The sequence below is a fragment of the Spermophilus citellus genome, assembly GCF_964194105.1.
Source record: "Spermophilus citellus genome assembly, chromosome: 8".
NCBI classification, from domain to species: domain Eukaryota; kingdom Metazoa; phylum Chordata; class Mammalia; order Rodentia; family Sciuridae; genus Spermophilus; species Spermophilus citellus.
This window is the reverse complement of record NC_138189.1, coordinates 110,213-135,547: the sequence shown is the minus strand read 5'-3', so window position 1 is coordinate 135,547 and position 25,335 is coordinate 110,213. Positions and strand designations below refer to the sequence as shown.

General features: G+C 43.8%; 1 protein-coding gene across 1 annotated transcript; it reads left to right on the top strand.

Moving 5' to 3' along the window:
* Positions 1 to 1,540: 1,540 nt before the first annotated feature.
* On the top strand, positions 1,541 to 17,063 carry LOC308655082 (zinc finger protein 39-like). The gene is made up of 6 exons (XM_081304856.1): positions 1,541 to 1,927; positions 5,469 to 5,527; positions 12,798 to 12,924; positions 13,136 to 13,228; positions 14,011 to 14,103; positions 15,205 to 17,063. Exons 2-6 carry the CDS (start codon positions 5,471 to 5,473, stop codon positions 16,596 to 16,598), a joined length of 1,764 nt encoding a protein of 587 aa, XP_081160982.1. The 5' UTR covers positions 1,541 to 1,927; positions 5,469 to 5,470; the 3' UTR covers positions 16,599 to 17,063.
* Positions 17,064 to 25,335: the final 8,272 nt, after the last annotated feature.

The following is a 25,335-nucleotide window of genomic DNA, read 5'->3' as shown; positions in this document are numbered from 1 at the left end:
TAGAAGTTCACATAAAAGCAGCTTTTTCACTGTTCCGGGGACCCATTTCAGGCCAAGGACACTATTAAAAATCTGTTTCTGGGAAAGGGAGAGTCCCTCTCCCCAGTCTTCCCACCAGCTAGCTCTGCAGGACCTGACTATAGTCCTTTGAGATGCAAACACCTCTGTGAAGGCTCCAGAGACCCTCAAAAATTCTGTTTAGCTTAGTTGTGGCAGGGATCTTCTGGGAGGGGGGTGGTCTCTGGCCTGCTTCAGGGAAACAGGACTCAGCCGATTCTCATCACTGGTATCAATAATATGGGCAGCGATGCTTGCCTGTAATCCCCAGCAGCTCTAGGGGCTAAGGCAGGAGGATCAGAAGTTCAAAGCCAGCCTCAGTAACTAAGCAAAGCCTTAAGCAACTTACCAAGACCCTGTCTCAAAATAATAAAAAATAAAACGGGGTAGGGATGTGGCTCAGTGGTGAAGCACCTCTGGGTTCAATCCCTGGTACCCTCCCCCCAAAAAAATCATTCAGAGCTCACTAAAAATTATTAGAATAAACAGGTTCAGTGAAGTAACAAGATACAGGATCCATATAAAAAATTAGTTGTACTTCTATCATGGGCAATGAACAATCAAAAAATGAAATTAAGGGGTCAATTCTATTTATATTACAGTAATATAAAAATAATTAGGAATAAATTCAACAAAAAAATGTGAACTTGAACACTGAAACAATACAACACAGTTAGTGTTGGAAATATGGATTCTCTCCTTGGCTCTGAGTAATGTGCCATTATAGGGGAAAGAAATGGATTACATTTGAGGTGGGTTTAAGGTGGGAGCTAAGGAAATGTGCCTTACTCTTCCCATTCTGGGAGAAAGGACTGAGGTACATAAAGAGAGGGACTATCAACCCACATACAGCAGGACTTTATATCAGGCACCAACGTCGTGTGTACCGACGGTGTTCAAGAGAGAAGCCTGGGATCCAGGGCTCTGAGGGAGACAGGGATTCCAATGCTTGAGGGATGCGGGCTCTGGGAAGATCAAGGCTTAGCTTCTGGATTTGTTGACTACAATCACTGGGGGTTGTAGGATAGGACTAGATAATTCCAACAGAGGAAGACAGTGGTGAGTCTTGGGCAAGGGCGCCAGCCTCCAGCGCCATCGACCCCACCCCTAACTCCCTTCTTCTCCTCTCAAGTACACACCAACTGTGACCCTCAAGCAGCATGTCCTGCTTGAGGAGCCCTGGTGGTGGCCCAGATCCAGAAACTCCAGTGCGTGTCAGAAATCCAGAAGCGAAAGACAAAGTTCAAGTCCATTTCACAAACTAGAGATCTGATAGATGGCTGGCCCGAAATTGGCAATTCCCGGGCAAACAATTAGCAGACTTGGGAAATGCAACCTGCAAGAGGCTCCGGAGCATCGACTCCGTGACCTGCTAGAGCAGGATGTCCGCCCGTGGAACACGGTCCGCGGACACAGCCAGGCTAGTGGCAGAAAACACATGCCTTGAAGAGATGTCCAGAGGGGCCGTTATGATTCCTAACTGCGGTGTTTCAGGGCGCACCAGACAACGACCACGCCCTTCGCAGCCACAGACCTCCGCCTCTGGGTGTGGACACCGGCCACCTCGGGTACCGCCGCGGTCCGCGAACAGTTTCTTCCCGCGGCGCCAGCGCACGGCGCAGAGGCTTGTGGGAAGTGTCTCCCATCGCGAGAGGCCGCCCACGCGGGACCCGGGAGCGCGTTCCAGTTTCCTCCTGCGCGTGCGGTGCCCCGCCCACTCCCGGAGTTTCCCGCCCGGAAGTTCCGGTCCCTGCCGCCCTCCGACGCGGCCAGCCAGAAGGTTGGCGCGTTGCGGGCAGAGGCACCCTGGCCTCGGCGGGCTCTGGGATCCGAACCGTGAATGAGTCGCAGGCGGGGCACCGAAGTGCAGGTGCGAGCCGCGGTAGGGCTCCCCGAGGCGACGCTCCGTGAGTTCCTCGGGGCGGGCGCGGGGCCGCGGCGCTTGGGTGGGCTGTCGTGACAGCCTGGTCGGAGTCCAAGCGGCCGGAGGCCCTGTATGCCTTCTGTATAGGAAGCTGGCCCAGCGAGCGGGCCTGGTGGGGCAGTGCAGACCGCTGTGCCACGGAGCGACCTTCAGTTTACCGGTCTGTGGGATGAGGCTGGCAGCGACCCTGGTGAACTACCCCCCAGTTCCCAGAGGGTGGTGAAGTGTACGTGGACAATCCTGCGATGTGGCAGTTGTATCCCCCGCCCCCGCCACCGTGTAGCCCGCTAGGGCTCTTGGTTTGAGTCTACAGAAGATCATACGCAGGAGATTGGGGTGGCCCTATGTTTTTAAGAATTAAGTAGGTGTGGTAAAGCTTGAAGGAGGGCGCCCTATGGATCGGAATCCCTCCTGAAAGAGCACCCCTCAGGTCTGAATTCTCTCACTAGCACTTAAGATAAGAGGAGTCCCAGGAAGGGGAGGATTCTAGCCTTGCATGACCTAAGCAGTTGGTCCTCCTGCCCAGAGTGCGCAAGGTTTGGGTAGTGCTACCTCATCTGAAGCTCTCACCCACAAGGTGCTGTTGGGAAGGTATGGACCAACTTTCAGGAGAGAGAGATGAACTGGGCTGAAGGATAAGTCATGGCCTAGCAAATGTTACTTATTGGAGGAGGCATAGGATTGTGGTCTGGAGTACAGGGATACCCTGTTGCACCAGAGAGGATCTGGCTACAGTGCTCTCTAACCACATTCTAGTTCCTCCAGTCCGTGCCCCCATTGTTTCCAGACAGTCTGTCATCAAATTTGGCTTGTCTAGAGATGTGCAGGTGCTCCCTCTGTCCTGATGGTTCTTGCTGGTAGCTCAGGAAGGGCTTGCCAGGGTCCTTCTGTCTTATGAAAGATGAAGTAATAGGTTCTAAGATGATGTGCCTCACACAGGATCACATGAGAATCACGTAAATGTTAGGCATCCTGACTTTTTACCTAATATTATTAATTTTGCTACAGATTTAATCACAACAACTAGTATTATTTTCACTGTTGGAGATTGTTTTTTTGTTTGTTTGGAAACTATCCATGTAGCATAAACTGTACTTTAAAACACATTGCCTTAAACACGTCTCTTTTTTTATCCCTAATACTTCTTATGGATTGTCACCTTAAAATGTTGATAACACAAGTGTTTCTTACCTAATGTAATTTGTCTATTTTTAAAAATCATAAATTTGGTAATAAAATGAGCCTGTTATTAAAATGGGAAAATTATGCTGGATCACACTTCTCCAAATTAATTTCATAAATGTAAATAAAATATGGCGCAGTGTGTTCTTTTAAGTATAGATTAGGCATCCTTAATCCAAAAATATGAAATTTGAAACTATTTTGGACTAGGTATATAACCTTTAAAATCTATGCCGAGAGCTGGGGTTGTGGCTCAGCAGTAGAGCGCTCACCTAGCACTTGTGAGGCCCAGGGTTTGATCCTCAGCACCACATATAAATAAAACAAAGGTATTTTGTCCACCTATAACTTAAAAAAAATCTATGCAGATATTCCAAAATCCAGAAAACTCTGAAATTTGAAATAATTCTGGTCTCAAGCATTTGGAATAAGGGATACTCAACATGTAACAAACTATTTTTTTGAAGTAAACATACCTTTTATGATGCAGCAAAACTTAAAACAGTCTATTGATCTGCAAATGTTTTCTTTTTAATGATTTAGGTGGCCTCCACTTACACCAGTATTCTTACTGAAGTCCATGCAGTTGACATTGCTTGTGATTTTCAGTACTTGTACATGTGGCCATGCAGCTAACTTGATTGTATTTTAAGACTGTCCCTTAAAATACACTGAGTTCTTGTCCAGCTTGGTGGCACATGCCTGTAATCCCAGTGGCTCAGGAGGCTGAGTCAGAAAGCATGAGTTCAAAGCCAGCCTCAGCAAAAACGAGTTGCTAAGCAACTCAGTGAGACCCTGTCTGTAAATAATATACAAAATAGGGCTGGGGATGTGGCTCAGTGGTCGAGTGCCCCTGAATTCAGTCCAAAGTACCACCCACCCCCCAGAAAAAACCAAAACAAAAACATTGAGTTCTTGGGCTGGGTGGTTGTGGCTCAGTGGGCAGAGTGCTTGCCTAGCATGTGTGGGGCACTAGGTTTGATCCTCAGCACCACATAAAAATAGGTAAATTGTGTTCATCCACAGCTAAAAATATTTTTAAAAAATTGCATTCTGGATGATTAGTATATAAGCATTTGCTAACCCTAACCAACTGATGCATACTGAGAAAAATATGCACTCATTTATTTGAGGTTCTGTGGCTCCACATTTTGGAAGGAATTCAGCTGGAAAGTTTTTGCTAGTGTTGTCTGGATCACACTTGAGGCTTTGGACATCGGGTGCCTCAACTGAGGCTGCTTGCCTTAACACTTGCATGGCTAGTAATTTGCACTAGCTCTTGGCTAGAGCAATGTAGCCCCAGGTTTCTTCATAGCATGACTTTGTCTGAAGAGACCAGCACCAGTGGGCAAGTGCTTTTCAAATGTGTGTGACATTTCCTGTTGTCTCATTGGCCAAGGCAGTAACATAAATAGCAGAGTCCAGGTTTGTGGTACTGTATGAGTGCTTGTATACAGAGAGATGGCTTGTTGGGAACCACTACTGGAACAGTGTACTATAAGAAGTGTATATTATGTATATTTTTCCTATATAACTATGGGTCCAAAATGATGGGTTGCAACATGCATACTTTTTTTTTTTTTTTTTTTTTTTTTTTTTTTGGTACCAGGGATTGAACTCAGGGACACTCAACCATTGAGCCACGTCCCCAACTGAGACAGGGTCTCAGTTCCTTAGTGCCTTACTTTTAAAAAATATTTATTTTTTAGTTTTAGGTGGATACAATATCTTTATTTTATTTTTATGTGGTGCTCACTCTACCACTTGAGCTACAACCCCAGCCCCAGTGCCTTGCTTTTTGCTGAGGCTGGTTTTGAATTTGTAATCCCCCTGCCTCAGCCTCCCAAGCTGGGATCACAGGCATGTGCCATCATGCATGGCACATGCATACTTTTCATGAAACTTAAGTATGCAAAAGCAAGGGGTGTGGTGGAAAAGCTCACATAGAGTCCTCTGGAGTATCCTGCATCAATAGTAAAATAGTTCACTTGTGAAGTATATATCTGTAACAGTTTTTGTTAAGTTTTTATTTCTTTGGGAAATGTTAATTTGTTGCTAAATCTGTAGGTAATCGTTGTTTTAAGTAACTCAAAATGAATTAATTGTATTTCTAATCTTTACCAATTAGTGGGATTGTGGGTATGTCTTCAGTGGGAATTTTGGTGTCCATACCAAAACATAGAGGGTTCTCTTCCTATAGAGGCTTTTTAAAATTTCTGTTTCAGCTTCTCTATAGTGTGTTGAGCAGGAGAATCTGAGCCATACCAATTCTCCATGACTCCACTCCATTCACCACCTTTCCTAGCTATGCTTCCAGAGCCCTCTGTGCATTTCCAAGAGCAAACAAAAATGGATACATCTCTGGTGAGTTGTTTCTCCATTCTGTTTTACATTTTATTTAATGACCTTTATGGGGTCTGAGAATTAAGTGGAAAAGTAAGATTCAGCCTCTAGGAAATGCATACAAATAAGATAAAGTTGGCATGTAGTTTTAGCAGATTATAAGACTTTAGAATCATCTAAGTTGAGTGCATATATGTCTCTGGTCTTTCTGATGTTGTGGCAAAAAAAAGGGACGCATAATTCTTACATAATTCAACAAACCCACAAGGCGAACATGCTAACTTCTGGGATATGATGACTTGCTGAACCCAAGGTGGAAATGCTGTCTTCATTGGTTACATTTAGCTACCTTAATGAGGTTTTATTGGAGTTGCTAAAATAGTTGATCCCAGATAGCTTTTGGGTGGCCTGGAGGATTGAATTGACCGTATGTAATGAAAAAACTGTCTACACATCTCTCTCAGGTTATGTGGCTGTAAAGTAAGCAGCTAACTGCAAACTTGGATTTTCTGATGTGTATTCCCACTCATTTGTACTTTAGCCCAGTCAATGAAGTCTTAGTTCATTTTGTCAAACGCTTACCGGTAACCTAAATAAATTATAGTCAGACCCATTGACTATTGAATCTTTTGCCATATTTAAGACCTCTGTCCATGATCTTTTAGAAATCCCACCTTTTATTTTCTTCTGTGGCCTCTTGTGATTTTTTTCTTCCCAGGATTTTTTTTTTTTTGCCTTTTTTTTTCTTCAAGTGTTCCATCTGAGGCCCCATTCCTCTTACTCTTGAGTTTTTTTGACTGATATGACCCTCGATTTGACATTCCTATTTCCAGCTTGGACCTTTTTCCACTGTTAGAGTATAGATTCATCTTCCTGTTGAATGCTTCTTTGCTGCTATTCCAAAGGCACCTCAGACTTCATGAATCTAATCCTCTCATCCATATCCTCTCATCCCTTATGCTAGCAATTGCCACCTTCCAGCCAGTGACCCAAGCAACAAAATAGAATTTCTCCAGGACTGCTTCCTCCTTCCCTCTCAGTTCTGGTATTGATGTCAAGTTGTGCTGCTCTGGTTTTTTCTTTTCATGTTAGGCTGATATATGTGTATAGGGCCAATATAGGGGGAGGAGCTTTTGTTGCTCACAAACAAATGTAGTAATCTTGGTGCAGTGGAAATGTTACTCTTTGCAAAATCTGAAGGACATGAGTGCTCAAATGACAGGTTTGATCTCTCAAGAACTATGCTTATTTATTATCCAGTGTTCAGGGGTTAGTGGGGCACATTTGAACAAGGGTTGGTTAAAAGATGTATAGAGAATGAGATGCATAGATTTGAATCATTTGTGCCTAATGGGTATGGAGGGATATTTCATTGTGATTTTGATTTGTATTTTTCTGATGACTGCAGTATCAACCATTTATGTATTATTTGTAGCAATAACTATTTAATCCTTTGCTCACTTTGGTTTAGATGTGAGGTGTCCCCCAAAATCTCACTTGTGAGCCAAAGCAAGAAGGTTTAGAGAAGAAATTATTGGGTTGTGAGAGTCTTAGACCCAATCAGTGAATTAGTCTCCTATTAGGGATTAACTGAGTGATAACTGAAGCTGGTAGATGTGGCTGGTGGAGGTGGACATTGGGGACATGGCTTTGGGGTATATATTTTTTATCTGGCAAGTGGAATCTCTTTCTCTGCTTACTTATCATCATGTGAACTGCTTCCTTCTGCCACATTCCTCTGCCACTTTGTTCAGCCTCACCTTGAGCCCGGAGGAATGGAATCTACTGAATTCAGACCTCTGAAACTGTGCCCTAAATTAACTCTTCTTCCTCTAAAGTTGTTCTGGTTGGATCTTTTAGTTACAATAGTGAAAAAGCTGACTAAACCACAAGGTTTTGGGTTTTTTTGAGTTGTAGGATTTTGTTTTACATGTTCTGGATGTTACTGTCTTATATACGAATCCCGTTCCATTGATTATCTTTTCATTCTGTTGATAGTGTCCTTTGATGCACAAAAGATTTCAATTTTATATAATTCAACTTACTGGTTTTTGTTACTTGTGCTTTTGGTATAGTATCCAAGAAAGAATTGTTAAACCCAGTGTCACGAGGTTACTTCCCTATGTTTTTTCTTAACATTTAAAATTCACAGTTATAGTTTGTTAGTATAACATAATGTGTGAGATGATTGTCATCCTTTTATTCAGAGACTGATATTCAGTCTGAACTTTAACAACTCTACCTCTCAAGTTGAGGACAGTCTTTCATCTCTAACTTTTACTATTGTTTGAGCTGTGCCACATTCTGACTAAGCTGGCTGTGCAGGCACAGATTCTACCTGCAGGTGTGTTGTTCCCACCCCAAGGAGGGGAAAGAGTGTGTGGCTGCCTTTGACCTGCCATGAGTGCCAGTCTTACAATAAGTATATTTTGTTCCAGGTGCACTTTGATTTCCCCGTGCTTTCTTCTTTTACGTCACTTAGTATTTAGGTAAAGTTCTGTTTTTGTTATTGCTGTTGGTTTCTAATTTAGTTCCATGTGGACATGGAGCATGCTCATGATTTCCACCTTGAGTCCTCTTCTCTCTGGGTGTCAGGTTAGAGTGGTGCCATTCATGTCTTTTGTCTGGTTGTCCCATCAGTTACTACAAGATGAGTATTGATTCCCAGCCATAATGGTGGAGGGTTTGATTTCCCTTTCTAGTTTTGTGGCTTTTTTTTTTTTTCATGTCCCATGAGACTTTGTTTTTAGGTGCACACACATTCATAACTCTTATTATCATGAGTGGTCTCTTGTCTGTGCTCTGTTTTATATTGAAGTTTATTTCCTCTGGTAGCTCTACTTGAGCTTTTTTGTTATTATTTTTGCATAGTGTATCTTTCATCCTTTTGCTTTCAGTCAGTATCTATATTTTTTTTAAAGAGAGTGAGAGAGAGAATTTTAATATTTATTTTTTTAGTTTTTGGCGGACACAACATTTTTGTTTGTATGTGGTGCTGAGGATTGAACCCAGGCCGCACGCATGCCAGGCAAGCGCGCTACCGTTTGAGCGACATCCCCAGCCCCCAGTCAGTGTCTGTATTTACTTAGTTGGTTTTGTGTCTTTATATTTAAATTGTCTTTATGGAGAGCATATTGTTGAGTCTATTTTTTTGTCAAGTCCAAGATTCTCTGCCTTAAGTACTCTATTTACATTAAATCATTAGTATGATGACTTAGCACTACCATTTTACTACCTGTTTTCTGTTTGTTTCATCTAATATTTGTTTCTGTTTCCTCTTTCCTGTCTTTTTAAATTTTTAGTGTAGTCTTCCCTTGGCGTCTGTAGGGCACAGATTCCAGGAAACCCCAGAGGTACCAAAATCTGTAGATGCTCAAGTTTCTTATGTAAAATGCTGTAGTATTTGCATATAACCCATGCACATCTTCCCATACACTTTAATTATTTCTAAATTACTTATAATACTTAATACAATTTAAATGCTGTGTAAATAGTTGTAATAGTTATACTGCTTTGTTCAGGGAATAATGACAATGTAAAAAAACTCCACTTGTTCAGTACAGAGTTAATTTTTTTCAAATTTTTTTTATCTGAAATTGGTTGAATACACAGATGCAGAACCCACAGGGAGGGCCTTCTGTATACATTGGAAAGGTTGTTAAGATTATGTGGGGGCACTAACCTCGTCAGTCTATTTAGTCACAAGAAAGAAATGAGGGTGTCTCCATGCAGAGGAAGGCCATCCTCAGGCAAAGCTGAAGCTGCAGAAGCCCCCATCCTGCAGCCCCACCTCCACAGGCAAGGAAAGCTTCTGTTACCTGGGCTGGTTCTTTGCTATGGCAGCCATAGGGAACTATCGTGCTGTATTTTGTTCACCATCCTTTGAGGATCTTCAGTTTGTCATACTTACAGTGCTGCCATATAGCTTCCCGTAAAATGCAAGTACTTTTCAGTGGAATGGTTCCCTGTATAACCTCTGTCCTTTCTGCTTTTTTGTCTTTGTACACGGTTAGTTACCTGATGAATCTGTATACATTAGGAGTTACCTAGGTGTTGTAGTAATTGTGCTTAAACGATCATATATCTTTTAAAGAGATTAAGAAGACGAAAAGTGCTGGGTGAGGTGGCACATATCTGTGATCTCAGTGGCTGGGGAGGCTGAGGCAGGAGGATTGCAAGTTCAAAGCCAGCTGTAGCAACTAAGTGAGGTCCTGACCAACATAGTGAGACCTGGTTTAAAAATAAAAAAATACAAAGGGCTGGGGATGTGGCTCAGTGGTTAAGCACCTGGGTTCAATCCCTGGTACCAAAAAAAGAAATAAAAAATGAAGAAGAAAATTTATCTATAATCCATCTGTTGTGTGCGGTGTTTCCCATTTCTTTGATCCTGATTCTCCTCCTGTTTGTCTTCGTCAGTTCTTGGGGCAATCTGTTGCAGCTGCGGAACTTCTTTGGTATCTTGCAGTATGGGCCTACTAGCGGTGAATCGTCTTAGTTGTGTTTATCTGAAAATGTCTTTAATTTACATGGTCTTTAGGATAGTTCCTCTGGTGTGGGATTGTGTCTTTTCTGTCAACTCTGTGAAGATGTCTTTCCATGATGAGAGTTGGCGTTCCTCACATATGGCTGTCTCAGGCATGGTGGCTGTCCTTTCTTTGGCTGCTTTCATGCTCCTCTCTTTTCTTTGGATCTCATCGGTTCCACTATTATGTTCCCAGGTAGTTTCTGTCCTGATGAAGGGAGGTTGAGTGTCTTGAGCCTATAAACTGCTGTCACAACATCTGGGAAGGTTTCTAAACTTGTGTTTTGTGTTCTGTACTTGTTTTCTTTTGAAATGCCTGTAATGTGCATGTTGAATTATTTCTAAATTTCCCCACTGTTTTCTGAGACTCTGTTTTTCTTCTTTTTTTTCATAAAGGTTAGAAAATATATATTGACCATCTTCAGGTTCTATTGCTTTCTTTTGTCTTTTCTCATCTGCTGCTAAATCAGTTGGCAAACTTCCATTCTGGTTTTGTAATGTTTTTACTGGTAAAGACTTTGCATTTTCTTCTGGTTTCTTTTTCCACTGCTGGTCCTCCTATGTTTCTTCCTGACATGAAGGTGGTCCTTGGTGGCTGAGCAGTCTGTTCTCCTGTCATAGCTGGGTGGACTGTGTTTGGTTTCTGGGGATTTTCCACCCTACATGTAAGTCACCCACTTCTTCCAATTTCTTCACATGAACAGTGATTCTGAGTTTTATCCTGGGTGTTATAAACCTGAGAGTTTGTGGATACTACTGAATTCTTTGGAGAAGTGATTTTTGTTCTATAAGGCAGCTCACTGACTGGATTCAAAATCCAAACAACGTATTCCTTATGAGGATTAGTAGCTGATTCTCCATCTCTTTCAGCTTCCAGGGGCTGGGTTTTTAAAAATTGATTATTTTTAGTTTTAAACATTAGGATACATTTTTTCCCTTATTTTTATGTGGTGCTGAGGATCGAACCCAGTGCCTCACGCATGCTAGGTGAGAGCTCTACCCCTGAAGCATGGAATATAATTTGTTCTAATTCAGACTTCCCCCTGCTCCCCTCCTTCTCCTCTCCTGATCTTTCTTCAACTTAGTCATAGTTTTAAAACTAGTGTCTTGTTGATCCCTCTGTGGTTTCCCAAGTAAGTTGGCCAGTACTCTGGTGGATCTTGTGTGCTGATTTGGTGGCTTGTATTCTTTAGCTCACTCACTCCTAGGACTTGCCCCTCCCCAGTTTTGTGGTTGTTGTCTCAGCCTGAACTTTACTGTCCAAGGTCCCAAGCCAGCAGAGGTGCAGCTTTTTTTCATCAGTGTTGTCCCCGTGATGATCACAGTAATCTTTTTTGAAATGGGGCCTCTGCCTGGGCTGGTCTTGAACTCCTGGGCTCAGTCATCCTCCTGCCACAGACTCCTGAGTCATAGACTTTTCCGTGAGCTCTGAATATGATGAAATAAAATTCTTAATATTGAACTTTTTCCTTGTTGCTGGAGTAAGCCTTACTACATTCTCTCTCTGTCAGTGAACATGAGTGTCCCCTTAAGTTCTGTGCTCATGCCTTTTCTGCTTTGAATCTGAGCTTCTCCTGAGCATGCCATTTACTCCCTGGGCTTCAGTTGCCTCTGAGTCCTTACTACTTCATGGACATTTGCCTTCAGTTTCGAGTTCCCTGTGCTTGGGTCACGTGTCCATTGCCAGCAGGACATCCCCATGGTGATGCAGAAGCTTCAGCACCATGTGTCCATCACATTCTGTGCATCAGATTCTTGGGCTTTACAAACCATTTTCAGTTTATAGCATCAGGATCTATGGAGCTGCCCATGAAGACAGCCTAGTGGCAAACACCCTCTTAACCCCTACACAGCAGTTAGTATCAAGTTTTGTTTCTGCCATTTCTTTTGTTTTCTTCTCTTTTCCAGGATTGTTTCCCTATTCTTTATACTTATCTCTCTGGGTCCTGCTGAGGGTGGTCCTGTCCCCTGGTTCTTCCCGACTCTCCTCTTGTAGCCCTTCCCTAATTCTCCTTTCAGGAGTTGGTGTTAAAATGCAAATCTGGGCATGTCACTTATTTTTGCTGGCCTCTCATTGTTTACGCCCTGTGGTATAAGAGGTGAGCGATGTTCACTTTCAAGTGCATCAATTCTTGTGGATTTAGGAAGGAAATATGAAGATGCCTATGAGCATGCTAACAACAGTGAGCACAGGTTTTTTATTGCTGGAGTCAAGTGTTAAATGTAGAACACCCACAACCAACTCCTTGAACACTTCAGAGCCGAAGGTCACTCACCTGGACATTGCCCTTTTGCAGTTCTGTTCATGTGATATGTGTTCTGCCTTGTTTCAGGACTGGACCATTGCTTCCCTGTGTTTATAACACATTCATGGGGAAGATTGGGGCTCTGCCTCTTTGTGAAGGGCAGTCTGATAACACAGAAAAACATGGTTTTCCTATTTCCATGTTACCCTGATTTCCATTATACTTGCTTTTAAATTAGCTCAACACCCTTGTTCAGTAGGCACTTACATTTAATGTCCTCATACGTTCATAATCTCGTGGGGGAAGGGGTTTCCCATCCCTTTGTCCCTGGAAACAAGGCAATCCCACATCTGCAAGGGAAGCTGCATGGGGCAGTTTTAGTATGGGCAGGATGTTTCTGCTATGACTTTTTCCCCACGGAGTGGCCTACAGAGCGTGCTCACACATACAGAATGAACTCCCAGGCTTCTTGTACTCATGACCTGGTACTGATGACTTGAATTAGAGGCATGTTCCATTGCAGGGCTTGGTGTCATTTGAGGATGTGGCTGTGAACTTCAGCTGGGATGAGTGGCAGGACCTGGATGAAGCTCAGAGGACCTTGTACAAGGATGTGATGCTGGAGACCTACAGCAGCCTGGTGTCCTTGGGTGAGTGAAGGTCTCAGTAATGCCAGGAGCAAGTTTGTTCTGAGGAAGTGTGAGCACCCACAGGGTTTACTGCTGTCAGGGTATGGGGTTCCACTAACAAAGGTTCATATTGATCCCTTCATTACCCTCCTCCAGAAGCCATACTGTTGTTGTTCCTCAGAGGACCCTGGGTAGCAGTGTGGCCAAAGTCCTGCACTATTTCCTCCAACAGGGCACTGCATCCCCAAACCTGATGCGATCATCAAGCTGGAACAAGGAGCAGAGCCGTGGGTGGCAGAAGAGCCCCCAGACCAGAGCCATCCAGGTCAGTCAGCATATCCTGGGCAGGGGGCGGGAGGGGCAGAGCCCAGCCCATGTGTGCCGAGTGAGCTGGATGAGGCATTTCCCCTGGTCCTACCCCTGAGTCAGACACCTGCGCCCTACAGTCTTCACAGGTGGCTGTCCTGTGTCCATCCACTATCCCACGGCTCCTGGGCTTTTTTCTCAGCAAGCTTCTCTAAAGTCTCAGTTGCCCCTTCCCCTCACACTTCAGGACTGTCCCCCGCAGATATTTATCACGACATTCACTGGTTCTTTCAGTGCGTGCCAGGCAGGTAACTCACAGATGATAGTGTTTGGTGGCTGTGGGAATAACAGCAGTGATTAAACACATATATCTCCTTCTAAAGAACTTAAGTTTTTTTGAGAAAGAAAAACCAAATATATGTAGTTGTGAGATAAGAACCACCGAAAATGTTTTTCTTGGATAAGGCAGAGTGAGTGTGGTGTATTTTGGGAAGGGTCCCAAGAGGAAGCTGTTTTAGAGAGATTATAGTTTACTTTGGGACTGCTTAATTTTGAGGAGGTGATTTTCCAAATACAACATATAATATAGAGTGTGTATCAGTGATGGAGATATGACTTTGGAAACTAATAGTTTAAAGCTGCAATTTAAAGTCAAGAGCTATTATTTATAAAGCTCACCTAAGGAGTAAAGAAAAATGAGAAAAGAAATCTAGGAGATAGCTTTGTGTACAGGACATGAGATTCTATGATGCTGAGGAGGACCCACCGTAGGCCAGAGTCCTGCACCATTTCCCCCAACAGGGCACTGCATCCCCAAACCTGAGGCGATCATCAAGCTGGAGCAAGGAGCAGAGCCATGGGTGGCAGAAGAGCCCCCAGACCAGAGCCACTCAGGTCAGTCAGCATATCCTGGCAGGGGGCTGGGATGGGTAGAGTCCAATCCACATGAGGTGGGTGTGCTGTTGAGCTCCTCTCATAGTCTTTCCCCAGTTGGGAAGAGAACTAGAGATCTGTGTTTCAAGGCCAGGTGAACCAAGGGTGTGAGAGCATAGGTTTCTATTTGGGAGTGGAGTTATTGAAGTGAACATTTTCCCTTTCTCTTTGTGGGCCACATGAAAACAACAAGGAGAGTGACATGTGTGCAAGAGTTGTTTTCTGTGAAACCAGGAGACTGTTGAAATATCAGTACATTCTTCAAGCAGGGTGCATGCTCCAGAAACAGGAGAGTGCCAGGGCTGTGGTCTCAGCTAGAAGACTTCTCAGTGATGGCAGGCACAGCCTGGGTTGCAGAAACAAAACCTTTAGATCAGCAGGGAGGCAGTGCCCACGGAGGCAATGGGTGTGGACCCTGCCTGTTACAGTTCTGAAAAGCAGAGGATGTCAGGTTGAACTAGGGATGTGATGGACGTTGTCTTCATCTATGGTGGGGAAGAGATTTGAAAACCCCACAGTTGCCTTGTAGCTGTTTTCCCAGGAATACTAAACAAATGTAGATATAGAAGCTTGCCCCCAGGGGCATTGCTGCTTAGGTTACAGACAAATGGCCTTATTCTGTGGTAGCAGATCCTGGGAAATAACATCTTCAGAGCTAATGGATCAGAAAAGAAGTGGCACAAAGTGGTCAGTTACTAAGAAAAACTAGACAAAAGGAAGGAAAACAAATGGCAGATGAGAAGCACTCAGCTTAACATACAGACAAGTGGTAGTTAGATATTTTGACTAAATATTTCCTTGGATATTAAAAGAGAAAGAAAACTCAAACAAGCAGAGAAAAAGAGTGATTTAACGTAGTAAAAGCTACCAATGCTGAGGTAGCTCTCAACTTACTAGGGAGAAAAGGCATATGCTTATCATATATCAGTACCTATTTTTGATATTTGAAGTCAGTAGGCCACTGGGATAGAAAGAAACTTCTTAACCTTTATGTAAGTATTCCATAAGAAGTGCCTAGGTGTGTGCTTCATTGGCATGTTTTGTTGTTGTTGATCATTTCAGATTTCCAAAAAGTGGAGGATCTGAGTGAGACCAGCCAGGAGAGTCGAGAAAGTCATCTGTGGCAAGTTGTGATCACCAGCCGCAGTGCGGCCGAAGAGAGAGTTGAATTACAAAGAGCATTTAATTTAAGCTCAAGCCAGATTTCAGAGCTGATTGTAAGTAATGGAAACTACTTAGGAATGAGGATGGATGAGCTTGTTGTATATCAGAACATGCTTCTTCCTGGCGAGCCTGATGCCATGCATGTAGGAGAGGGGCCTGGTGCCTGTGACCTGACTGGAAAGCCCCTCCAGCACCCTGAGCATCTTGGTCCACAACACGAGATTCAAGCAATGCAGCAGGACCTTGAGCGGGGTGGAGAAGGTGGGGCCTGTGGCACAGGGACGATATTCTTCATCCAGGAGAGGGTTCACCTGGGAGAACCCTCCTGCAAATACAGTGCCTATGCGGAGGGCTGTGGTCAGTTTGCTGTTGGTGTCCAGGGGATAACCCATGTGGGAAGGAGAGCTTATGAGTGTGGGATCTGCCGAAAGACCCTCTCCATCAAGCCCACACTCACTCACCACCAGAGAACGAAACCTTGGGTGTGCAGTGAATGTGAGAGGCCCTTCCTGACACAGCAAAGAACACATACACAGGAGCCCTGTAAGTGTGACTTGGGTGCTCAGTCTCTCTGCCAGAAGCCAGACCTCACTTTACAGCCGAGAGCTCACGCAGGGGAGAAGCCTCATGAGTGTCACGAGTGCGGGAAATCTTTCTACCGCAGGTCAGACCTCACCGTGCACCAGAGGACCCACACAGGGGAGAAGCCCTATGAGTGTGATGAGTGTAGGAAGTCTTTCAACCAGAAGTCGAATCTGAGCAGGCACCAGAGGACCCACACGGGAGAGAAGCCTTATGAATGCAGCAAATGCGGGAAGTCTTTCAACCAGAAGTCAGACCTTATTCTACACCAGAGGACCCACACAGGAGAGAAGCCCTATGAATGTAAGGAATGCGGGAAGTCTTTCTACAAGAAGTCAGACCTCACTGTGCACCAGAGGACGCACACAGGAGAGAAACCCTATGAATGTGATGAGTGTGGGAAAACTTTCTATCAGAAGTCAAAACTCACTGTTCATCAGAGAACACACACAGGAGAGAAGCCCTATGAATGTAAGGAGTGTGGGAAGTCTTTCTACCAGAAGTCAGACCTCACTGTACATCAGAGGACCCACACAGGAGAGAAGCCCTATGGATGTAGCAAATGTGGGAAGTCTTTCTACCAGAAGTCTGTTCTCACTGTGCACCAGAGGACCCACACGGGAGAGAAGCCCTATGGGTGTGATGAGTGTAGGAAGACCTTTTGCCAGAAATCACACCTCAGCAGGCACCAGAGAACTCATACAAGGTAGAAACCTGTGCTTCAAGAATGTGGGAAATCTTTTGATAGGAAGTCAGACCTCAGTAGGCACCTAAGAACTCACAGAGCAGTCATCAAGCTTCAGAGAACTTCCACAAGGAGCGCTGCATGGCAGAGGCAGGTGTGTGCTCCCCACTCTCCTTTCAGTGGACATACACTGAGTCTGCACTTCTCAGCCTCACTGTTGTGTCCTGGACCTGAGTGCTGTCCAGAGGGATGTGGATGCAAGCTTGGATGTCATGCCCACATCTAGCGATTGGTGACTGTGGTGCTTCCCAATTTCCCATACCCTGTGGGACTTAAGTCCAGATGATCCCAGGGTGATACTGGGAGCTGTTGTTGGGATAAGGCCACTGTGATTTGAGAAGGAATTGATTGAGGAGAGCAGAGATCTCCAAAACTCTACCCCAGAATCTCCCTTGTTACTTTGTATTAGAAATAAATACTCTTAAGTCATTGTATGTGTGGTTTGTTTGCATTATAACCCAGTAGCCCACTTTTACTGATTCACTTTTTGAAGGTGGAAAATCTTTCTGAGCAAAATTACTAGTCTCTGTTTTATCAAAATTCACACAAGAGAAAGAATCCTGTGTGGTCTCCTTTCATCCCCAAGTTGGTATAGTGGATGTTCAGAGAAACGGGAGAAATGAATTTGGGGATACTTTCATCAGGAAGGGACAGCTCATTAAACAGTAAATTTTTGTTAATGTTGTGATGTTACCAGCCTGTGTGTGTGTGTGTGTGTGTGTGTGTGTGTGTGTTGCTGGGGATTGAACCCAGGGCCTTGTGCATGCAAGGCAAGCTCTCTACCAACTGAGCTATAGCCCCAGCCCTGTTACCAGCTTTTAACAAAGCACAGTATTTTTATATATCAGAATTTTTTTTAAAGAGAGAGAGAATTTTTAATATTTATTATTTTTTAGTTTTCGGCGGACACAACATCTTTGTTTGTATATGGTGCTGATGATCGAACCTGGGCCACACGCATGCCAGGCAAGTGCGCTACCGTTTGAGCCACATCCCCAGCCCTATATCAGAATTTTTAATGAACAGAAAACAATAGAGAGAAATTTTCAAATAGAAATGCTTAAATATATTATGGAACATAAAAAAGTCTTCGTCAACCACACAGTAGTTCTCTCCTGTTGGTTTTGCCTGTTCAGGGGCATTGGCATGCTGGAGACATTTTTGGAGGGAGCCTTTGTATTCATCTGGTTTTCTTGCCTAATTTAGCAAGGGTTATTTTAGGAAAGCACCCCTCCACTGAGGCTCTGATGGCTCTTCAGCACACCGACTCTGGGTCCATGTGAGTAAAAACTTCATATGGAGGAAGGAGAAGCCCTGACACATTCGGAGGGTCACAATAGAAGCCAGTGAGGCACCCCAGAGTCACTGCTGAGCCCAGGGAGGGTTCCACCACACCACTACTGTTACTCATGTTTTGATTGTTCATTTTCCTTACAGTGCTAAAATAATAGAGTTGAAAAACTGAAAAACAGGTGTGTGAAAACTTGCAGCATTATTGAAATATATTCTGTATGCGAAGCCAGAATTTGCTAACGTTTATTCCATGACATTCACGGAAGTGAACTCATTACTTTCTTTGGTTGAGAAAGTCACATCATATTAACAGTAGCACAGAAAATAACATCTGTTGTGTAGAAATCACCACCCCACACAGACAAACTCTTGACTATGCCAGGCTTTGATAGTATACAAGGATGAGTTGAAAAAGCTACATCTCTTCTTTCTTTCTGTAGATCTGGACCATTTTATTTAAAATTAGGATTTGTGAGAGTCATTTAACATAGTTGCGAGCCTCTACAGTTCAGGGGTCTTTTGCAGTGGAACTCGGCATCATTGCAAGATCTTCTGTGCTGATTGGCCCGTTTGATATTTTGAGTCATTTTATTAATGTGTATTTTTACTCAAAAGTCACTCATTTCCTCTATCTAAATTTTCAGGTTGATGTGACAAGTGTTTTTGCATTTGATTTTTATTTTACTTCCCTTTTTAGTTTTCTACAGAATTCCTTAATCTTATGTACTTCTATTTTTCATCAACAGCATTATTTATTTATTTATTTTTAATTGCTTTTATTTTTTAAATACATGACAGCAAAATGCATCACAATTCTTATTACATATATAGAACACAATTTTTCATATCTCTGTATATAAAATATATTCACACTAATTCATGTGATGTCCATCACATTCCACCATCAAACAATATTTTTTAAATATACTTTGTATCTTGTTTTTGCTGGAAGTGTCTTGCTGGCAATTTCTTATGAAAATCTTAAGTGATTTGTAATTAATTTCTGCTTACTGAAATGTCTTTGGGGTAGCTCAGTCTTTGCCTGGCATTCCCAGCACTGGAAATATGTTTGGCAGGGTAGTGTTTAAAAAGATTATATATTTATCCACACACTCCAAGGTATGTTACAAATTTGGATTAGATTGTTCTAAGCAAAAAAATCTGAATCAGTTTTCAAAGACACAGAGTGGTGATATTTTTGAGGCTCACTATCAATATTGCATGATATCTAAAATCATTCTAAGATGACATTTCTTCAGGACTTAAGTCATTGGAATATGTAAGAGGTAAATCAGTAACCACAATCTGTAAATCATATCCATTTACTAAAATAGATTTTCACCTGTTAAAGACAGAATTTCTTTTTCTAAAATTTAGAAAGCCTATTAAAAATTTTACATTCATCAGAAAATTGCTTTTATTCCTTGTAAGCAAGAAAATGGGCCTTCTAATAAACACTGTGCTTTATATATTGTAGGATTTTTTTTTTCTTGACAGTACTGGGGATCAAACTCAGGGAGGCTCTATTGCTGAGCTATATCCTTACCTGCCAGGTTTCCCAGGCTGGCCTCAAACTTTGGTCCCCTTCCTCAGCCTACAAATTAGCTGAGATTACAAGTGTGTTGCACCATGTGTCAGGGATTTTCACTGGAAACTTTACTATTTCCCCTCTATTCAAAAATACTTTAAAAAGTGGCTCAGCAAATGAATTTCTTCTTTTGAGGTTACATATGTATAAGTGTGTGTTATTTTCTTGCTTATGAGGAATGAAAGCAATTTTCTGATGAATGTAAAATTTTTAATAGGCTTTCTAAATTTTAGAAAAAGAAATTCTGTCTTTAACAGGTGAAAATATATCATGTTTGTTGATTGAGTTCATTAAAATAAAACATACTTTTTACTGTATTTGGATTAACAAAAAGCAGAAATTTGACATTAAGATTGTGAACTGAACGTTGGGTGTGGTGGTGCATGCCTATAATACCAGTGGCTCGAGAGGCTGAGACAGGAGGATTGTGAGTTCAAAGCCAGCCTCAGCAAAAGTGAGGTGCTAAGCAACTTAGTGAGACCCTGTCTCTAAATAAAATACAAAATAGGGCTGGAGATGTGGCTCAGTGGTCAAATGCCCCCGAGTTCAATCCCAGGTACCACCCCTACAAAAAACAAAACAAAACAAAATATTGTGAATCGAACAAAGTGAGATAGGGTTTAATCATTTTGGAGAGGTTGACACAATGGCTTCCACTCTACGCCTGCTGCAGTTGTCTGTTATGTATGGTCTGTCTGGGAGAATATCATTCTCATGTTCCCAATTTATGTATAATTTCCTAAGGTAGACTATGTCACTTTTCTTTCCAGGAGTCAATAAATCCTTTTGTTGCTGATGATGTCCTTGAGGGGACACTGTTCCTCATGACAAGCTACTTCTGCAGTCCGTGGTAAGGAGAGTGTTAATTTTGGGAGCCTCAGCTATGTCTCAGCTCCAACATGTTTTCTTAAGAGCAGTGATTATTCATTTTCTATTTGATTACACAGATAAAGCACAGATCCCCCTTTTCCTATGGTGCTGGATCTGGAACCCAGGGCCTCATGCATACTAGGCAAGCATGCTATCACTGAGCTACATCCCAGCCCCTACAGGTCCTTTTGTTATCATTACCCCTATAACTAGATGTATGTAATAACATTTCTTAGGAGTTCAATGAAATTTGGAGACGTTCAAGAGTTGGGGCATCCAGCAACCCTTTGTGATTTATAGCAGGTAAAGTATTTTTTTCCCATAAAACAACCACATCTGGAGTTACTCAGACTGTTCTGCCCTTGTTCCTCTTGTGCCACCACTTGGGGAGTGGGGGGGGTCTGTGCCTTTTCCAAAGCCAAGTGTGCACATTAGTTATCTGGAATTCTGCACTCGTTTACCTGTTACATCATTATTTGTGCATTGTGCACATCTGGATAGTTGCCTTAAGCTGTGGTTTTTTTCCAATTCTCAATATTCTGTTGCTCAATTCATTTCTGCTTTAGTGATTGGAATGCTTTCCACTGGGAGATCTTTCCATTAGCTCCTGTTTTCCTTTAACATATTTTCATGGTTTTGTCCCACATTCCTTGCTTTATGACTTGAAATGACCCTGGCTCCCATATTTACTGTCCCAGTCCTAGTGTCAGCCACTTCCTCAAAGAGCTCTGGTTCCTTACATTTGAGAGAGGTATGAAAACCTCATCTGGCCTCTGGATGTTCTCACTGCCTCTCAACCGTGCAGACCCACACATGTATGAGCATCCTAATCTACTCACACACTTAATCATAAGGTTTTCAAGTGGAACTGTCTGTGTGTGAGGCTGAACATGCGTTTGTGCTGATGTCTCCAGTGCATTATGATTGATAACTCTGCCTTTGCCCCTTGATTACTTATAACTTTTCATTCCAACAGTGAGCAATCTGGTACCTGCCACCTGCCTTAATTTATTGTTCCATTTTGAACATTAGATTCATTGTTGTATCTGCAGATTATGGTGTATAATATATTAAATATAAATTTTGTCTTTGCCCCCAGTTCTTGGTACAGAACTCCTTAAAAAATTAACATATTTTTATGAGTGATAGTCATGCCAGAAACATATTTTGTTCTAAATTTGGTGTTTGACTTTGACTCCTCAGAGTTCCTAATTGCACTGGAATCTCCCAGGTGACAGGAATTCCTTTTATTTTAATAAGGACTCTTGGTTGGCTCTCAGACAGCTTCCAGATAGAGAATGATTATGAGAAAGACTATACAGCACAATCAGAAGCTTGGAACTTTTGAGTCTCAACCACACCATTCTCTGGGGGAAAGAGGATGGAATTTGAGCTAATAATCTCACCTATGTGATGAAGATAAAAACAAACAAACCCTAAAAGTTGTGGTCAGGGAGCTTCTGAGTTGCTGGATAAATCCGTTGCATTGCGGATGGTGCCCCCAACTCCACGGGGACAGAGGCTTCTGCACCAAGAGCCCTTCTGTTCCTTGCCCTGTGCTTCACCTGGCTGTTCATGTCTTTTTTGTTACATTCTGTGGGCCTCAAACAATACATGCATATGCAGTCCTGCACACATTTTAGGAAGATCCACAGACCCCAGTCTCAGGGCCTCTGTCCTATCTGACCACTCATTCTTCCCTTCCCCAATTCACCCAGCAAACATTTGCTGAACACCTATTGCAGTGTTTGGCTCTCCAACTGGGTCCCTATCACCAAACACTTGTTCATGCTGACTGGTCAGCCTGGCAGCTGGAATTCCCTCTGGCTCACTCTTCTAAGACAAAGTCTAGGGAGGCACTAGTATGCACAACTTTACCTAAAGTGACTTTAGCTTCAAGTTTTGAAAACAAAGACAAAACAAACATATAACCCCAAATGCAAGACCAACTCTAGGCCCTTCTCCCACCTTCCCTCCTTCCTTCCCTTCCTCTAGTACTGGGGATCAAACCCAGAGTCTTGTGTCAGCTGAGCATGCTCTCTGCCACTGAGTGACACAGTCATCCCCAAATTCCTCTGGAGCTCAACTGAAGAAAAACAGGCTGTTCTGGGCTTAAAGAAATCCAGGGCCCCCTCTATCCAAAGCTAACTGCCTGGTCCTTTAGGGGTCTGGAGGTGGGTGCAGACCTCACAAAATTGTTGATTGGGAGACTAAAAACCAGCCCTGGGAGAGGGTGTATCTTTCTTTACCAGTCCCCTGTGCTGCTTGCAGGTCTTCCTTGTTCCTGATTTAGATCCAGCAAGAAGGGGGAGGGGAAGGAGGGACTGATACTAGAGAAAAGACAGAACTGGCCTCCGAGCAGCTGGCTGTCAGTGTGGGATCATGCAGCAAAATCTGTGGACGTTATTGTTGCTCACAATTGGAGAATGGATGCCACTGGCATTTCGTGGGTTGATGCCAGGGATGCTTCTCAGCCTGCCAGCCTGCACAGGTACCCTATGCAATGTAGAGTAATCCATTGCAAAGGTCCCTACTACTAGGTTTGAGAAACTGTGGTCCAGACCAGGAAAAGAAGGAGATCTACTCTGGCTGCAAGGGGACCTGTTGGCCCTCCCACCCAGCTCCCGGCTGCTTTCTGGGTTTCATCCCTGCCACTGATGGAGACTTCATCCCTTATGGCTCATACACCTGTTCACCCATGCTGCTGGCATCTTCTACTTAGCAGGCACCAACAACATGGTTGGCCACCTCTGCCAGTGTCAGCATGCCAGCCATCAACAAGGTCAACAAAGACATCACAGTGAGCAGGGGGCACAGGACCCAGGGTGGCACCTGTAGGAGCTGTGAAGGAATTGGCCCCAGAAAGATTGGTCCTGGGGCAGAAGTCATCAGAGGGTTGAGGGCAGGAATTGGCAGTGTCAGTTTGGGTGTGCAGACATCCTCTTGAGGGCATTGCAGGAAGGTCCAGTGCCTGCTTGGTTCCTACAGGGAGAACTTCTACAGGCTGACCAGGCTCACCACCACCAAGGCTACCTTTGACATCTACACTGAGCCCAGGGCCAGAACACACTCTAAGTGACCAAAAGAGAGACCTAGGCCCCAACTTGGGCCACCCAGCTCTGCCCAGAGACTGGCAGCCTCTTTCTGAGACCCACAGAGATTCCCTGGTCCAGCATAGAACCAACACCAAGTGAGGGTCTGAGAAGTGGTCTCTCCCTGTGAGGTTTATCTAAGATGCTGCAGCTTCCTGCTGAGGCTTCTTTACTAAGCAACAAATTGAGCTCTGAGCTTCCCATCAGTTAAGGCAAAAAGGGAATCAGATGTTGGAACATACCTTGTCCAATCAAATGAAAAGTGGAAATTCATATGGAGATAAAAAAAATACCCTTTCTTGATACTGAATTGTAGGAGGCAAATGCCTCAAAAAATGTCACAGAGGTGAGGCATGAACAGTTGAACTCAGAGTCCATGAATGTGGGCTGCAGCTTTCCCTCCCCGCATGTAAGATGCCAGTTTCTCAGTGAGTCCTGATGGGCTTCTCCAGACCCTTTGCTGCTCCCCTCAAATGCCAAGACCTGTTCCTGCCAGTCTTTCCATCCCTCTTGAATGCCCATCTACCCTGAAGGGATGGAGGCTGACCACACTGGTGACGTCCAGGATGTTTTGGAAAGCCCTTTGTACTCCCTTGGGCAGTTGGTCCCAGGACAGGCCTGTCTTCAAGGCCACAATCACCCATGGGGCCAATTAACCTGAAATGGGTCAGGTGTGAGGTTGAGCCCAGGGGCAAGGCAGCAGGCTTGAGGGGCTCCTGCCCTCATGACTTGCAGGCCTGAATTCTCATCCCTGTCTCCTTCCTTGCCAACAGGAAGACTCTGGCATGTTGCTTAACCAGTAAGCCTCATTGGCCCCTCTGTTCATAAGGATAGGGGATTCTGAGTCCCAAGAGCATGCACATGCTCAGCCAGTGCTGAGGTATAGGAGGTCAGCTTAGATGGCTGTGGGCTGCACAGGCATGTGAACAAAAAGCTGGCTGGAAGCACAAGTCTCAGCCACAGAGGAGTCCTCAGTCCCCACTCACCCTCTTACTCAGCAAGGACCCCAACTTGGGCCACCCAGCTCTGCCCATGTACTGGTAGCCCCACACAATACAGACTGGCCACTTCTGGGGGTCACCAAGAAGATGCGTAGTGGCTCCATGAAGCAACTCTTGAGAGCTGACTACCTACAGTACTGGACCATGGCCTACCAGGTATTTCCCATGTTGATCAGCAAGGAGGCTTCCCCAGGGCCCTGGGCAGATGATTCTAAGACTGCCCTCCTGCTTGCCACAGATGCCTCTAGGTCCCTCAGAGGTTATTCCATGTTCTGGGAACATGCCTCTATCCTCTGATCCCAGGATTTTTCAGGTGCATCTGAGCACTACCCAGTGTAATGGTACCGAAATGAACATCTGTTCCTTGTGAGGTGGAGTTGTGTAGTGCCTTCAGCATGCTGAGAAGGGTGGCTGGCTCTTACTGTTCTACACAAAATAAACAGACTTCTGGAAGATTTCTTATTGAAACCTGAAGTGTGAGAGTCTCTATCTCATTTCTGCTAACATAGGACATGAAATAACAAAACCACAATGATCAGGGTGTAGCAGAAACAAGATTTTAATATATTCAAGTGTGGAATTTTCTATTTATAATAAATAAGTTTGACCCACCCCTATCAGTAAGCACTTTGGTTTTTTAAAAAAAAAATTTTAGTTGTAGATGGACACATTTTTTAAAATTTTTTTTATGTGGTGCTGAGGATCAAACCCAGTGCCTCACACATGCCAGGCGATCACTCTTCCGCTGAGCCATAACCCCAGCCCCAGCACTTTGTTTTTTATGCAGAAATTCAGTTACCATCCCATCCCCAAGTCCTCCTTTCCCCACACCTCCTTCTTTGGTCTCCTGAAGCCCAG